We start from the raw sequence: 17,088 nt of genomic DNA, 5'->3' as shown, positions 1-17,088 counted from the left end.
TGTAGACATTCAGGCCCATCTCAAATGCCACAAGCTGCTTGAGGCCCTTCCTACTCTCCCCAGTCAAGTACTTTCTCCCAGTCTTTGCTAGTGTGTGCTCTTTCTCGGTGGGAAGGTAGCTGTCCAACAGAGTGTTTCAAATAAATTTTTCAGTGGAAACAGCAGGACCTGGGTTTGAATCTCTGTCCTTGCATGGAACTTTGGGCAACTGACCCATCTTCCACTCCTTGGTTTCTCTTTTCTAAATAGACACGATGCCTCTCTTACATGGTGATTGTGCGAGCTGCTGTAGGCTGATTTACGTAATGTGCTCAGCACAGCTCCTGGTGCATCGTAAGTGCTCCGGAAGGGGTTGTCATGATTATTACTATTGTCATTGTTGTTTTTGTTGTTATCTGGCCTTTGTTGAGGAAGAGTGGGGCCTTATACACACTGCCCTCAGCCCCCTCTCCAATCCTAGACATCTAGACAGTAGGGATCACTTGCAATTTTTGTAACCCCTGCATCCAGCTCTAGTTTGCAAATATGAGGACTCAGAATTATGAATTGCTTGAGTGTCCCTGGGGCCTAACAGCCTATACGGAGTCCTGGGTCCACTTCTTACTAGCTGTGTGACCTTGGGCAAGTTTCTTAACCTCTCTGGGTCTCAGTTTCCTCATTTACAAAGAGAAAATAATGGTACCTTTCTCACAGATTGTCGCAAGGAGCAAGCAAGGCATGAACAAATGTCTGGAGGGCTACCCAGGGGCTCGCCGGCTCCTAACACCCAATCTGCACATAGGAGGCCATAGTAAAGGTTATTTGAATGAGTGAATGAATGATCGTATTGTACCAGCTGTAATGAGGTAGAGGGGTGGGGTTATAACAGTATTCTCAATTACAGTAGTTTGGCCTAGGTTTCTGGCTTAATTATCTCCCTCTTCTCTTTATTCTTTTATTACTTGGCTCTGGACCGATGGCCTAGCTTTACGTAGTATATGGCATGTGGGTCTTTCTAGCGAGTGCCTCCCAAGCCTGTGGAAGCAGACGGGACATAAAAATAAATACAGAGTTTGGTGACGTTTCTCTTGAGCCCAGCTGAGTAGAACTGGCTGGTGGATACAGCAACAAAGCGACAAATAGAGAAAGATGTGTTTGCAGGGCCACTGGATGAGGCTTTATTTACCAGTTAAAAGAATATGCTCTTGAGGCCGAACAGACAACCATGAACATCAGCAAAGAGCAATGGGCAGGTGGAAGGGAGAGGCAGCGTCTAAGAAGTGGGAGCTAGGGCGCCCCCTGCAGGTCATAGCGGGTTGCACAAGCCCACCTCCCAGCACCGCTGCTGGAGGGCTTCCTTGGGGCCTGGGACTGTGGTCAGACTCTGCCTGAGGAGGCTCCAGCCACCCAGCTCTGGTGTCTTCAGGATCCATCAATATGAGAGACTTCAGAAGCGGCTCTGAGGGCAGGGCACGCAAGGCACACAGACGGTGCGGGGCACACAGACGGTGCGGGGCATGCTGGGGGAAGGTGCACAAGGAGGACAGGAGGGAGTGGAGCATGGGTTACAGGGCAACCTGCAGAAGAAAGACGTGTGGGGCAGGATTAGAAAAAAGTCCAACTCAGCAACACATGCCGTGGTTCTGCCCCCCAGATGCCTCTCAAACTCCCCCACTGCTCACCTTCTCCGCTCAGCTTCCCTGGTCCCACCTCCACCATCTTTGCCTGTATGACCCCAGCAGCCTCCTCATTGGTCTCCCAAGCTCCACTCTTGACCCTCCTAACTACTGTCAACTTCGAGGGCAGAGCGATCTTCTACAAATACAAATAGAAGTGTGCCTCTCCCTGCTCCATGTGGGCCATGATGAAGAACAGCTTCCTTCAACTCAACAGCCACATCCTGGAAGCCCTCCCTGATCTCTCTGTATGAAGTCCCCCAGAACTACCATGTTCCTCCTCCCAGAATGATTCATGATTATTCTGTTACAGTCTGTGTCCCCTAAAACAGTGAGGTCAGCAGCCATGTACGTACGCACACCCTACAAACCTGGCCTGGAGCAGGAACGTCATGAAAATGTGTTGAATAAGAAGAGATAAGTAATTCATGCAGAAGGCATACATGGCAGAGAAAAAAGGGTGATCTCAGAGACTGGCAGATGTGGGCTCAAAACCAGAAACAACATACTAGACAATATATGGGAACCAGATAGCCCAGAAACTGGACAGGCACCCAGGGACCATATCCAGCCTGAAATATGTTTCGTATGGTGCTGTATTTTTTTCTAATTTGTTGAAAATATGTAAAAATAAGAAGAATTTGATGTTTAAAAGACATCAGGATTCCCAGCTTCTCTTGAACAATTGAAAGACCTAACAATACTGGTTGTTAGCAATGGCCCCGAGGCGGGCAGTGCCCTCACTGGGTTAGGCACAGCTCTCTGGTCCTCCACAGTCCCACAGTGACCCATGTCACTCGTGCATGGTAACAGCCTGCTCCCTGAAGAGGAGCAACTCTTAAGCAACTCTTGCCCCAGGGGGTGAGACTAAATGACAGAAAAGCAAGGCTGAATGCAGAATAAGAAAAGGTCTACAACAGCGGTCAGCCCACCAGGTGTCCACGGTCCGAGGCATCCTGTGCCCAGGTAACCAGCAGGCCGTGCTGAGCCTCCCTGCAATGCCCAGCTTCTGACCCTCCCTACTGCTTGCCTAGACCATGGCCAGGGCCTCTTGAACACGCTCCTTGCTGGGATGCCCCCGCCCTGCAGCCATCTGTGCCATCTTCCTGAAGAGCAGCTTTGAGTTTTCATGGACTCAGTCAAGGAACATTTACTGAGCATTTACTGTGTGCCAGGTGTAGGAGATAAAGAAAATTTATAATGTCTCTGAGTTCTAGGTGTTAACCATCTCACTGGGGAGATAGACAGTTGAGAAAATTCTATCATTTCCTCCTCAAAAAAAAAAAAAAAAAAAAAAAGGCCTTTCAATTGTCTATCAAATAAGGTCCTCCCTCCCCAGCATGGACTTCGTGGTTCTCCAGGAACGGGTCTCACCGGTCTTTCCTCTTCCCCTTCCCACCATAGCTCAGTCATGTTAAGCTACCTTGTCCTCCCAAGTGCAGTAAACCTTTACCCCAAGTATGACCTCCAGTTGCTTGTCTGTCTCCCTAAACAGATGGAAACAACCTGAGAGCAGAGGGCTGGTCACCATCTATCCCCCTGTCCCCCATGGTGCCCTGCCCCTGGAAAGCCCTTGGAAGGAGTGTGCCGACACAGAAAGGAACACAACAGTCTCCAGTGGGCCGGGTTTGGGACGGCAGCACCAACACCTGCCCGACTTTCTTTGGATCGTACCGGCTTCCCAACTGTTTCTTAATCATGGCAGGGCTCCATCTCATGGGTAGGCCCAGTCACTTCCCATAGCCTCCTCCAGCCCTCGCCTACAGCCATACAGCCTCAGCCAGGCCCACTCACTTGCAGTCCTCGCTCTCCAGCAGGCCCCGATACGTGTTGATCTCGCACTCCAGCCGGGCCTTGACGTCCAGTAGCACCTTATACTCCTGGTTCTGCCGCTCCAGGTCACACCTGATCTCGGCCAGCTGGGCCTCCACGTTGCTGATCAGGCACTGCATCTGGGCCAGCTGGGAGCCGTAGCGGGCCTCGGTCTCTGCCAGGGTGGATTCCAGAGAGTCTCTCTAAGGCAAAGGGAAAGACAAAATTGCCGAGGAATAGACCTATTTTCCTGGTTCAGAAAGAACCAAGAAGAGCCACCTCTCTCTCTTTGGGGCTGGGAATGACCCCTCCCCACCTAAGTCACCATGAAAACTAATCCCCAAAAGGTTGGGGTGACTTATTCAAACTTAAGCAGCTGGCAGGTAACAAGACTAGAATTTGGGGGCACCTGGGTGGCTCAGTGAGTTAAAGCCTCTGCCTTTGGCTCAGGTCATGATCCCAGGGTTGTGGGATCGAGCCCCACATTGGGCTCTCTGCTCAGCAGGGAGCCTGCTTCCCCCACTTTCTCTCTCTGCCTGCCTCTCTGCCTATTGTCATCTCTGTCAAATAAATAAATAAAATCTTTAAAAAAAAGAGAGAGAGAGACTAGAATTTGAACCCAGATCGTGTGATCATAAATCCCTTATTTCTTCTTCAGCCTCAGTCTGGCTTTACACTTTGGATTTGAGGTTCACCAGGCTCATCCCCTACGGCATTATTCAGATCTGTGGTCTTCAGCCCTGGCTGCACATTGAAGTCACGTGGGAGCTTTCAGAGAATCCTGGGGCCTAGGTCCCAACTCCACAGACTCTGATTTCACTCATCCAGAGAGGAGCCTGAGCGTGGGAAGTGGTAAAACTCCGACAGGCAGCATGGGTTTGGAAGCACAGACCAAGCGGAGAATAAGCCTTCCTGGGGAGTTGTGTTCAACAGCGCCCACCTGCCCCATGTCGGACGGGAGACACGCCATGATGGCTGAATCTGGGCCTCCATCTGCCTCCTGAATGCCTGCCTCTAAGCACAATGCCACCCAGGGTTCCAGAGACCACCCAGTGGGCAGCACCCACCAGGCTGTGCTGAGCCTGCAGCTCGATCTCCAGCGTGTTGACCGTGCGTCTCAGGTCAATGATGTCCGACTGGTAGCTCTGCAGCTGCTCGGAGCTCGTGGCCACCTGCTGGTTAAGTTCCTCCATCTGCAATGGGGGGAGATAGAAGAAGGGCAGGTGTACCTTCCTGGGGATCCGAGGGAGGCCGGCCCACCGGCGAGAGGCCCACCTGTGTGTTGAACCATTCCTCCACGTCCCTGAGGTTGGCCTCCACCACAGTCTCATACTGACACCGCATCTCCTCCAGCATCCTGTTCAGGTCCACGGGGGGCGCAGCGTCTACTTCAATGTTAAGGCGGTCCCCCAGCTGGCAGCGGAGGGCACTGACTTCCTGAAAAGGCACAAGGGTGAAGTCAAACGGTCGCCACCCCAGCGAGACACAAAATGATGGAACAGAAGAAGCTAAGATGTCTAGGTTCGAGGAGCCCTTTGAGGACTGCAGTCCACTGTGAAACGTGCCCTGTGATCTTCCAGCGCCGGCCGGGTGCTCCCATAACAGCAGAAGCAGTCCATCGCACTCCCTGTCACTTTGGCAGAAGCTGAGAGCAACGACGGGATTTGTTTGATCTCCTTGGGCTGAAAAGGGAAACCCGTGCCCCTCTATCGCCAGCCCCCCTCCCAGCCTGTGTATATCTGGGACAGAGGGCAGCAGGAGCCTGGCTTCAATTGGTTCAAGGCCTGAGTGTGAGCAGGCAACCCCCCCGCCCCAGGCTTGGCTGCCAAGGAGAGAAAGTTGTCTCGGAGGCTGCCCGGAGTGTGTGATAATGCCTCATTAGTGGCCTCTTGGTGTGGTTCCCAGCTCTCTGACTTAAGCAGGATGAGTCAGTTACCTTAGGGCACTCAGTGAGTATGTGGTACTGATTGTTACTTTACATCTAAGCCTAAGGAGACCCAGCCAGGATTCCAAAACACTTGTTCTTTCAAATCCCAAGTCAAGAGGTTGAGAATCCATTTCAGAGAAGGAGAGGGAAAACATCAGACCTCCAGTGGGCTTTGCAGCACATCGGTGCCCAGGGTGGAGGAGTTTCCCTTCAAGGACCTGCCGGCGACGAGGGGGGAACATCAGAAAATAAAGGGTTGACCTGCAGCTTTTGGATATGCAAACAGGAGAGCAGAAGAAGAACAGGGTGGGGACAGAAAAAGGAAATCCACCTCGGAAAGGTTCAGTAAACTGGGCAAGTCCCAGAAACTTTACATGGCAGTCCCTGGGAATTTCAACCCCAAAACCTCTCATTCTTCCCGTTCGGCTTCCCAGGGCCAACGTCATCTTGACTTCAGGTCTCACCTGCTCGTGGTTCTTCTTGAGGCACAGCAGCTCCTCCTTCAGGGACTCCACCTGGGCCTCCAGGTCAGCCTTGCACAGGGTCAGCTCGTCCAGGATCCGGCGCAGGCCATTGGTGTCGGCCTCCACCAGCTGCCGCATGGTCAGCTCCGTCTCATACCTGGGCAAGGGCAGGGGCAGCAACTGAGGGCTAAAGCTGAAGACCGTAACTCAGAAAAGGCCTGGAGCTGCTGGGGCTTCTCCAGCCCTCTCTGAAACTAATGGAGAGCTGCTCCCTGAAGACTTGCAGGGAGGGGAGGGCCCGTGCGCCTCCGCCAAACTCACTTGGTCCTGAAGTCGTCCGCAGCCAGCTTGGCATTGTCAATGTGCACGACCATCCTGGCGTTCTCTGCCTTGGTGCACAGAACCTGGTGGGGGCCAAGGCACAAGAGGTGGTTAATCCAGGACAAGGAAAAGGAAAAAGATCCCAAATGAGAAGCCAGTAGCTGATGGGGTTCAGCAGCCTGTGACCCATCACACTGCAGAAGCCCTGTTTTCCTGGAGCTCTAGAGAATATTAGATGAACCACTAATCATTGGAGAACATGTAATTTATTTATTTTTTTAAGATTTCATTTATTTATTTGAAAGACAGAGATCACAAGTAGACAGGCAGGCAGAGAGAGATGGGAGAAGCAGGCTCCCTGCTGAGCAGAGAGCCCGATGCGGGGCTCGATCCCTGAACCCTGAGATCATGACCTGAGCCAAAAGCAGAGGCTTAACCCATTGAGCTACCCAGACACCCCCAAAATTTATTTTTTAAGCACTAGGTCTTCATGAATCCAACTGCCCCTATTTTGGCTGCAATGAACATTGTGGAAGGAAAGAATCTCATTAAGTCTGAAGTCATTCATGGGACAGACGGACCCTTAATAAGCACTAGCATTTACGGAAAACTCGCCGTTTACCAGAGGCTATGGTAAACACATTACTTGCCTCGATTCTTGGAATCTTCTTACCAGCGCCACCAGATGAAAGCTCTTTTCATCCCCATTTTACAGATGAGGAAACTGAGGTCTAGGGAAGAGAAGGGCCCTCCCAAAGTCATGCAGTGGTAGAGCCGAGACTAGATCCCAGTCCTCTTCTGCATTAAGGGCTCTAGCTGAACACTCAAATTATGAGATAACCCCATGCCCTAGGGAAGTGTCTTTCCCCTGAATGTGGCTTAATGAATTAACGAGATTCAAATCTGGAGCGCTAGCCCTTCTGGCTGCCTTCCCCGTGAGTCTGTTCGCTGCTTGCGCTCACCTTCTGCTGGAGTTCCTCAATGGTCCTGAAGTAGGACTGGTAGTCAGGACTCATGGTGGCCACTTGAGACTGGCAGGCCTCTTGGATCTTGCTCTCCAGCTCCGCATTCTCCCGCTCCAGCTGGCGCACCTTCTCCAGGTAGCAGGCCAGGCGGTCGTTCAGGGACTGCATGGTCTCCTTCTCGTTGCCATTGAAAGAGCCCTCGCAGAACCAGCTACAGGTGCCCATGGAGCTGGAGATGCCGCTAGAGGGCCGGCAGCTGCTGGACCAGCAGGAGCTGGAGAGGTAGGTCTTGGAGAAGCAGCTGGCGGGACGGTAGGTGGTGGGCACGCTGACAGAAGGCACGCAGCTCACGGGCTGGCAGACATAACCCAGGCACATCTCGGGCCGGCAGCTCATGCTGCTGGAACAGACAGAGGAGGGCCGTGGGCAGCTCTTGATGGAAGCTGAACAGTTGGAAGTCATGTCTGGGAAGGTCCCTTCTCCTCAGCGGCGGCCACCTGGATTGCTGGTGTCTACAGACCCCAACCTGCTTGGGCCTTTTTATACCCCTGGAATGAGGGGGTTCGCTCTAGAAAGTCATCATGGGGTGGTGTTGATGTGCATAGCCCCAGAAGAAGCTGCTAATTAATTTATAATTTGGTTTCCAATAAGGAGTTCCTTTTCTCATAAAAGAGGCTAAGCTAGTCATTTGGCTAAAGCAGGACACCGGGCTCCTGTCACTGATCACCAGGGGAGAGCTTTGGGACACATCTTCAAAGGATCAGCTCGGTGGCTGGGCCCTCATTACTAGGGCGGGGCTGCCAGGAGACCACAGCACCTGGCCCTGAGCCGCCAATGGCTTTGCCCACTGCACCCCCACCTGCTCAGGCCCTGAGAAAGGCTGGAGTTCTGTGGGGCAGCTGCTGTTCCTTTTAATGAGAGCGTTCCCTGTGGGGACAGGCCTGCCCCCTAAGGAGGAAGTGTGTGGGTGCTGGAAGCTGCATGGATAATGGCAGTGCTATGGTATAAATCCAAGGAGATAGGAAACAGAACCTCGGAGGCTTCTAGACCTGTATCATCTCTCCAACCCGGGGAGACAAACTCTGGACACAGAGCCACTATTTTTTTTAAAGATTTTATTTATTTATTTGACACACGGAGATCACAAGTAGGCAGAGAGGCAGACAGAGAGAGAGGAGGAAGTAGGCTCCCTGCTGAGCAGAGAGCCCGATGCAGGGCTCGATCCCAGGACCCTGGGACCATGACCCAAGCCGAAGGCAGAGGCTTTAACCCACTGAGCCACCCAGGTGCCCCAAGAGCCACTATTTATTCATTCAGCTTCTCAGTATAATATTAGGGTGTAAGTACTTGCCTTTTTTTTTTTTTTTTCATCTATTTCTAGAAATGTTGGCAGAGAGCCAGGGAAGGGGAAATGCCGTGTAGCCCAGTTCCCTGAAATTTGTTGCACCAACCATAACTTCCAGTTCTTTTGTCTGGATTAACTGTTCAGAGAAGACAGTAGCATCAGATAGAAGGCGGTTACGATGACGATACCAGCTAGCTGGAACGAAACTCATTGGACCAGCCTGCAAAATCGTAACCAGCATCTATTACATCTATACAAGCACCAGGCACCAAGCTTGGTGCCTAACATTAATTTGCCCACTTAATCCTCACCCCCCCCAAAAAACGTAAAATAATTATTATTGTAATAAGATGTAGCAATGGTTCTCCAAGTGTGGCCTCCAGACCAGCAGCATCATTTTGAGAATGTGTTAGAAATGCAAATTCCTCACACCCACCCCAGGCCAGCTGAGTCAGAAACCCTGAGGGTGGGGCCCAGCCATCTGTGTAAGACAGGTGCCTTTCCCAACTCACTCTATGTTAAGTGAGTTCTCCAGGTGGGCTTGAGAATCACTAAGGTATAGGAGCATCTCTCAGTACCTGCCACCAGCATTCCTCTTGCAGAAAGAACAATCTTTTTTTTATTTTTGTTTTTTTTAGATTTTATCTATTTATTTGCCAAAGAGAGAGAGCGTCCACAAGCTGGGGGAGCAGCAGGCAGAGGGAGAAGCGGACTCCCCGCTGAGCAGGGAACCCGACGCAGGACTCGATCCCAGGACTGGGATTATGATCTGAGCTGAAGGCAGACACCTAACTGACTGAGCCACCCAGGTGTCCCAGAACTGTCTTTACTTGAAAAAAATACATAAAGTTCTTGGGGTAGAAGATGAGACTCCAAATGCCTGGATATTGACTGGCAAGACATTAGAGGGAGACAAGGGAGAGGAGTTGGAAGTTCCCAGGACAATCATGGAAGCAAAGGGTGTGGGGGAAAGGGTTGCAGGAGTGAGGAGGACGGACACCAGGAAGGAGCTGAGAGGCCGTGCTGTGAAGTGCAGTCCCACCCCGAGGCATCCACGGGAACTTCAGCAAGATGCACTAAATCGAAACTCTTGGCATGACCTCCGGTCCCCATGACAGAGGAAGGACTGGGTCTCACGCCCGAGTGTGTGTGAAAAAGGAAAACAACGGTGTGCAAAGCCGAGATCGGGTGAAGGTCGGGGGCAGGGACAGGTAGCGCAAGGGCAGGAGCAGGCGCAGCCGGTTCTCAAACACAGATCTGACTCCAGAGCCTAGCCACTGTACACCAGCGCCTCTGAGGCCAAAGTCAACCACTGGGCAAAGAAGTGTATTTGAAAAAGGGAGAGAAGGGAAAGTCGCTCAGAGAAGGGCAAGGAAGTGGGAGCAAAGGAAGAAACTGAGAGCTGGGAACTGACTATGTTCAGGGTGGAGGGCCCCTTTAAACAAGGGTAGGTGGGCGGTGCCTGGGCGACAGTCAAGCGTCTGCCTTCACCTCAGGTCATGATTTCAGGGTCCTGGGATGGAGCCCCTCAGCGGGGAGCCTGCTTCTCCCTCTCCCCCTGTTCTTACTTGTTCTATCTTGCTCTCTTTCTCATAAATAATTAAAACCTTTAAAAATAAACTTATAAACATAAAAATAAAGGTAGGTAGGATGCACATGGGGGCCTGGCCCCAGACTGTCTCGTTCTCACCGTTCTTTGAAAAACTGGATTGGCCCCAGACAAAAGACCTATCAGAGCTGAATTTAGGTAGTTCTGTCATCCAAAAAATCAGTTTGCCAACCTGCCTATAGCGTTGTGTCGACAAACATAAGCAGAAGGATCATCAGACATTTGAGAGAAGTTTCCAACATTGCAGACAGAGACACAACAAAACAAGCAAACACATGGAACAGTGAAGAGGAAACTGGAGGAAACAGAAACAATGCAGAAATCTAGAACAATCTACTAACACGGACACGTGTGTGTATTTTTTAATGACCTCAGAATTAAGAACAGCAGTCATGAAACAAGAGCTGGATGTTATAAAAAGAGAAACAGAGAAGAAAAAATAACTCTCTGGAATTAAAAATATGATAACTGAAATTCAAAGTTCAGCACAGATGCTTGAGACTAAAGCAGAAAAACAAGCCAGAGCTGAGGGGTGGTCCAAAGCACCTGTCAGAGATCCACTGGGACTGAGGGCTCACAGCCTGAGACCCCCAGCTGCCGTGCAGAAAGGCCCTCGCCCTAACAAAGAAGGCCCCAACCCTGGCTGTGCACTAGAGTCACTTGGGAAGCTTTTTAAAACCCCGACACTCAGCCATATCCCAGACCAACTAAGTCAGGATTGCTGGGGGTCAGACCAGTGACCCGTCTGCTTTCCAGGTCATTCCAGTGTGTGGCTAAGAATCTGAGAATCTGTGACTTGATGGAAGCAGCATTATATTCAAAGAGCATAAGCAGATGGCGTGAATACTTAATGAGGCAAGGCTCTACAGCCTCTGGTTCGCTGCATCTTGGAGGGATACAGGATGACTTTGGAAGGGGTTTGGACCACAGAGGATGTCATTAAGGAGGAAGTGCAGCTGATGGGACTTGGAGTTCACTCAACCCTTGCATGGCTTGCTGACAGCGGGTCCCCCATGCCCGACTTTCCTCCGAGTCAGAAAAGATAGTAAGCCACAGAACGGCATCTCTCCTTTGGCTGCTTGGAATTGCTACCTGGAAGGAAAGCTCAGAAATGACACTCTGGGCAGGGAAAAGGCAGATGTCAGCCTCAGCACAACCCAGACCTCCAGTTAGAGTAGACGGTCAACAATACTGAGCCAGCTTCAAAGGCCCAGCATATGCTTGGGAAAGCAGTACGGACCTCACAGTACGCTCAGTGTCCTGGCCCCTGTTTTACTGATGAGGAAACTAAGACTCAACAAGGGGCCACCCCCTGCTAATCTCCCACAGGCAGGAAGTTCTGGGGATGGGATTTGAACCTGGATCAGTCTGACTCCATGTTCGGTGCCCGTCTTCATCACACTAACTCCATGACCCCTTCAGCAGGCCTCCTCCTACCACTGAGGCAGGGAGTGGGTACCCTTCCTTTCCCACCCCCAGACCCCCTCTGACAAGGCTTAATCCAGATCCGGGCACCTGAAACCCTGTCTGGCCCAAGGAGGTGCCCAGTGAAGATTTGTTGAATGAAGTGAATGATCAAGAGACCATCATCCTCTTCGGGGTGGGGGGCTGAACCTCAACAAAACCAGGCATAATGTTCCAAGAAGACCAAAGTCGAGGCAGTGGAGGAAGTCAGGAGTGAGGGGGCTGAGAGAAACCAGAGCCCCAGGCTCTCCTTTATGGGGGCTTAGGAAGGGAATGACTCTAAAGTCAAATCAGGGTGAATGACATCAGGACCCCTTCAGGGGTAGGAGTCTCAGGCCCGCTGGGTCATCTGTCTTTCCATAATCCAATCTCCACCTTGTGTGCTGTTACAACTCTCTTAACATCACTCAACTTCCATAGTGGTGCTCTTGGCATCTTATGAGGAACACTGGATTATCTGGAGACAACGCACCTTCCTTTCTACCTGAGGAAGTTTTACCTTCGTTGTCATGTCCCACTGGAATCCATGGAGTTTGGCATTTTCCAGTTTGTTGGGGGAGGATAGTCTGGACATAAATGAGAACCTTTGGGCAAAAAGGTTCCATGTGGAAATGCTCTGGTACCCAAAGGCACTGTATGCAGCATCAGATGCCACAGGCACACTGAGCACGATGAGTCTCTTACAGACAAGAATCTCTGAATTGTAGCTGGAGGTCACAATGGCCAGCTTACTCGTGCACCGGAAGGGGTGTAGGTCTTGGAGGGACCTGCTGAGCTGGAGAGCTATATGATAGTATCACGGTGGAAGGAAGGAAATGAAAATACCCTGGTGTGGGCTGTCTATGTTGCTGCTCTTTTGAGAACCACAGGCATGAAATGAAAACCAGCTTAACATGCTTCACCTTGGACTGCCTCCTGGCTTTATCCACCTTCCTCTGGGATCCCAGAGTGGCCATGTAGACCAAGGAGGGAAGTGGGGGAGGTCTGGTAATACGGATCACCATATAGGAATCTTGAAGAAGCGTCTTCATCAGGAGAGCTGAGCCACTGAACAAAAAAGCCCCCTGGGAGGCCCTTAGTCATCCCAAACAGGGCCACAGGATCTGTCATCCCCCGGGTCATATGCGGTCAAACATCCCTATCCACCTGGCCAGGAGTCACCCCTCTTCACGCAGCAGAGACACACAACAGGGACACCGGAACGGTGCCGTTAGGCATCGAGAGCCAAAGCCAATACACTTTATTATTCTACCCACAGAGGTGCTCTAGTATATTTCAGAACCCACAACAACAACACCCAGAAGGAAACCTGACCCAGGAGGCAGCCTCAGAACAGAGAGCCTGGCTGGCACCCACTGAAATGATGAGGAATTGAGGCTTCCAGGGACAGCCAGCCTTAGCAACAGGCTTGGAGAGACTTGGAGGGATATATTTGCAATGAGCCCTCCTGGAGCCAGGCCCTGGTGCCCCGGGCTCTGCACAGAGAGAGGGGATTGGTCTTTAGGGTCAGGGTTGAGCAAAGGCCAAGTTCAGCCCCTGGAGACAATGACCTCAGCTTTCTAGGCCAGTTCCTCTCAGAACCGGCCCCCCGGGCAGGGCACACAGATGGTGCGGGGGCTGCAGGTGGAGCGGACCGCCCCAGGTCCGCAGGAGACAGCGGGAAGGCAGGGGAGGCACGACTTGGCAGGAGTGTGGTCAGGGGCACACGGGTTACAGGGCAGCCTAAGAGAAAGAGAAAGTTCACATTACTGTGATTTTTTGATTCAATAACTCAGAGCACCTTAAAAATCACCCAGTCCTGCCCCCCTTGTTTTACCAATGGGAAAAGGAGGCCCACAAAGGACTGGCCGGGGTCACGTGATAAATTTATAGTAAAAGCAGAGCTCAAACTCCAAATGCTGGGCTCTCCCCAGGCACCAAGGCGTCTCCCCAGAACTTTGTAGACTGCATCGGGAAGATGCACTCACTTGCCCTCCTCGCTCTCCAGAAGGCCCCGGTACGTGTTGATCTCGCACTCCAGCCGGGCCCATACGTCCAGCAGCACCTGGTACTCCTGGTTTTGCCGCTCCAGGTCACTCCTGATCTCGGCCAGCTGGGATTCCACGTTACTGATCAGGCACTGCATCTGGGCCAGCTGGGAGCTGTAGCGGGCCTCGGTCTCTGCCAGGGTGGATTCCAGAGCATCTCTCTGTGAGGGCAAAAGGAGAAGGTGAGAGGTCAGAGAAGATGCACTTAATCCTCGTGGGTCTCAGTGAGTCCTCAGAATCCAAGAACAGAGACTCAGAGAATCACTTTGAACCCGGAGGAACCATAATCAGACATCTCATCTGAGACTGCCAGTTAGCCCCTGGAGCCTCCCTGATCTAGAGAGCATCTCCCCTAGTAATGAGATCTCTGAGGAAGTGATAATTACTCAGAATGAACCTATTTACACAAGGACAGGAGCTACTGTTGCTATAGGTCTCCCGTCTTTTCCCCCCAGGACATTTGTGAATAGGGGCTGGGACCTCATTCCACCCTACACAGAAAATTCCTAAAGCACGAGAACTTGAATCCCCAGAGTCGGCCTGTGTGGTCAGAGCATGGAGGCCCAGTGGGCCCATGTGCTGCTGCGTTTGGTCCCCCAGCAGCCCTGCTCAAGCCTCGGGCTCACCATGCTCTGCTGGGCCTGCAGCTCGATCTCCAGGGCGTTGACAGAGCGTCTCAGCTCGATGATCTCCGCCTGGCAGGACTGCAGCTGCTCCGAGCTGGACACCACCTGCTGGTTCAGCTCCTCAGTCTGAAACATACACACACAGGACCTAGTCAGGAGCATCAGGACTTAGCTTCAGAGGTCCACGGAGACCGCGCAGAATCATGAGCCAAGAAGGACCTTCCAGAACACCCACTCCAACCCATTCATTTCGTCCTTGAGGACGTTATTGCTAAGAGGACAGCAACCTGCCCAAGGTGCACAGCAAGGTCCAAAGAGAGTTGAGGCTCAAACCTGGTTTCATGATTCGGAGCCCCAAGGTCAGTTCTGTTTGATACCCCATGTCTCTGTTGCACTGACTCTTTCCAGGTACCTACCTGAGTATTGAACCATTCTTCAGCATCACGGCGGTTATTCTCCACCAGGGTCTCATACTGGCACCTCATCTCATCCAGAACACGGTTAAGGTCAACAGGTGGGGCAGCATCCACCTCAACGTTGAGCCGGTCACCAAGCTGGCAGCGCAGCGAGTTCACCTCCTGTGGCACAAATCAGGGTCAGCATCAATTGTCCCAACCCGCTGCCTCACTCACCCTCCTCCCCTACTCCTACCTGCTCCCCATGCTCACTTGTTCCCCTGTGCTCACCTGTCCCCCTCATGCTCACCTGTTCCCCCATGCTCACCTGTTCTCCAATGCTCACCTGTTCCCCATGCTCACATGTTCTCCAATGCTCACCTGCTTCCCCCATGCTCACCTGTTCCCCCATGCTCACCTGTTCCCCCATGCTCACCTGTTCTCCAATGCTCACCTGCTTCCCCCATGCTCACCTGTTCTCCCATGCTCACCTGCTTCCCCCAGGCTCACCTTCCCCCTTATGTTCACCTTCTCCATCTCCACCTCCTTCCCCATATTCACCTCCTTCCCATGCTCACCTGCTCCCCTCCTCCCCTGTGCTCACCTCCTCGTGGTTCTTCTTGAGGCACAGCAGCTCCTCCTTCAGGGACTCCACCTGGGCCTCCAAGTCAGACTTGCACAGGGTCAGATCATCTAGGATCCGGCGCAGGCCGTTCATGTCTGACTCCACCAGCTGCCGCATGGACAGCTCCGTCTCATACCTGCCACATACGTAACAGGATGCCTGAAGCTCCATTTCCTTTTTATGTCCAAGTCAGATCTGACCCCAGGCTGTCCTCATTCTGTGTGTCCCTCCTTAATACCTCAGTGACTTAAGACAGCAAAAACCCTGCATCCTGGCATTGCCAATATCCAGGTCTACCAGCCCCCAACCAAGGAGCAAGCAGGACACTCACTTGGTTCTGAAGTCATCTGCGGCCAGCTTGGCATTGTCGATCTGCACCACCAGCCTGGCGTTCTCTGCTTTGGTGCACAGGGTCTGGGAAAATAAAGAAGTGACATGTGAAAGGAAGGACAGTCTGCTAGCCAGAGCTCCCCAGAGCTCCCCAAAGCTGGCAAGAGCCACCTCCAGAGGGAAGGAATCAACCATCTCTGGATTCCTGGCTTCTGAGGCTCCGTGAAGTCTTAAGGGCACACAGTAGGGATCAGACAGGGAAGCCTCTACAGCCCCACCCAGTGTAGAGCCTCTGAGACCCATAACCCGGCATGGACTAGGGGAGATGAGGAAATGCTGCAGCCAAGACTGGCAGGGGGGCTAACTCTTGCCTTCCTAACTCCCAGGCCACTGGGGCCTCAGGGCAGGTCCTGAACAGCAGCATACTCTCTGATTCCTTGGTCACAAATGGTCCCTCCCAGGAGCCAGCAGGGACCCTCAGAGGATGTGGGCTGGGCAAAAAGGAAACTGCTGATGGGTTTTTCCTTCCCTGAGTTCTTTATAGAAAATCTGACCTGCTCCAAAGAAATGAAGTCCAATCCCCTCGCCTTAAAAAAAAAAAAAAAAGAGGGGGGAAAGAATTAAAACTCATAGAGATAGACCATGCTAGCAAAGGTTATACAGTCAGTGAGTTCACAGAGCCTGGCTCCACCAGCTGCCAGCCGGACCACCTAGAATAAGTCACTTAATCAGCCTGAGCTCTGGTTTTCCCATCTGTAAAATGGGCTAATGATATCTTCCTCATCAGATGACAGGGAGGAGCAGATGAGACCACAGATGTGCAAATGTGCACACGCTCCATGATCTCTGAAGTGTCCCATGGGAGCAGGGCCAACAGCATGGGTGTCCTAGCTTCCAGTCCGGGGCTCATGGCTTCAGACTCCCGAGCAGCCAGAGACACTCTGAGCCCCTTACCTTCTTCTGGAGCTCCTCAATGGTCCGAAAGTAGGACTGGTAGTCAGGGCTCAGGTAGGGCACCTGCTGCTCACACCACTCCCGGATGCGGCCCTCCAGGCTGGCGTTCTCCCGTTCCAGCTGGCGCACCTTCTCCAGGTAGCTGGCCAGCCGGTCATTCAGGGACTGCATGGTCTCCTTCTCGCTGCCGGTGAGGACGCCATCCCCAAACCAGCCCCCACCCAGGTTGTAGCTGGTGGTAAAGCCTCCGGCCGGGAGGCAGAGAGCAGACAAGCAGCCAGCCGCCCTGCTGCTGCTCCTACCCAGCCCGACGGAGCACGCCGAGAAACTCCGGGCCCCGCGGGAGAGGCTGGGGAGCTTGCAAGAGCTGCTGGAGTACATCGCGGACACGCGAGCAGAGCCGCCGCCAGCTCCCCCCAGGCCCCTGAGAGACCCTGAAGAGAAGCTGGCCTTGAGGCACTTGGAAGCCATGGCCTCAGCCGCCCAGACGCAAGTGAGAGAGGTCTTCAAGGCCGGATGCCCCCCAGTGCAGAGAAGCCGCTCTTCACCCCAGGTTTATACCTCTGCTC

General features: G+C 52.6%; 2 protein-coding genes across 2 annotated transcripts; both read right to left on the bottom strand.

Annotated features, from left to right (window-relative positions):
- Nucleotides 1–1,426: 1,426 nt before the first annotated feature.
- KRT32 (keratin 32) lies at nt 1,427–7,606 on the bottom strand. The gene is made up of 7 exons (XM_059148313.1): nt 7,142–7,606; nt 6,180–6,262; nt 5,859–6,015; nt 4,743–4,904; nt 4,535–4,660; nt 3,450–3,670; nt 1,427–1,556 (listed from the first exon to the last, which is right to left on the bottom strand). The coding sequence occupies exons 1-7, from the start codon at nt 7,604–7,606 to the stop codon at nt 1,427–1,429; spliced, it is 1,344 nt and encodes a 447-aa protein (XP_059004296.1).
- Nucleotides 7,607–13,136: 5,530 nt separating this feature from the next.
- On the bottom strand, nt 13,137–16,990 carry KRT35 (keratin 35). The gene is made up of 7 exons (XM_059148300.1): nt 16,520–16,990; nt 15,567–15,649; nt 15,215–15,371; nt 14,632–14,793; nt 14,216–14,341; nt 13,530–13,750; nt 13,137–13,284 (listed from the first exon to the last, which is right to left on the bottom strand). The coding sequence occupies exons 1-7, from the start codon at nt 16,988–16,990 to the stop codon at nt 13,137–13,139; spliced, it is 1,368 nt and encodes a 455-aa protein (XP_059004283.1).
- Nucleotides 16,991–17,088: the final 98 nt, after the last annotated feature.

The sequence above is a fragment of the Mustela lutreola genome, chromosome 15 (assembly GCF_030435805.1).
Source record: "Mustela lutreola isolate mMusLut2 chromosome 15, mMusLut2.pri, whole genome shotgun sequence".
Lineage (NCBI taxonomy): Eukaryota > Metazoa > Chordata > Mammalia > Carnivora > Mustelidae > Mustela > Mustela lutreola.
This window is presented reverse-complemented; position numbering and strand designations above follow the sequence as displayed.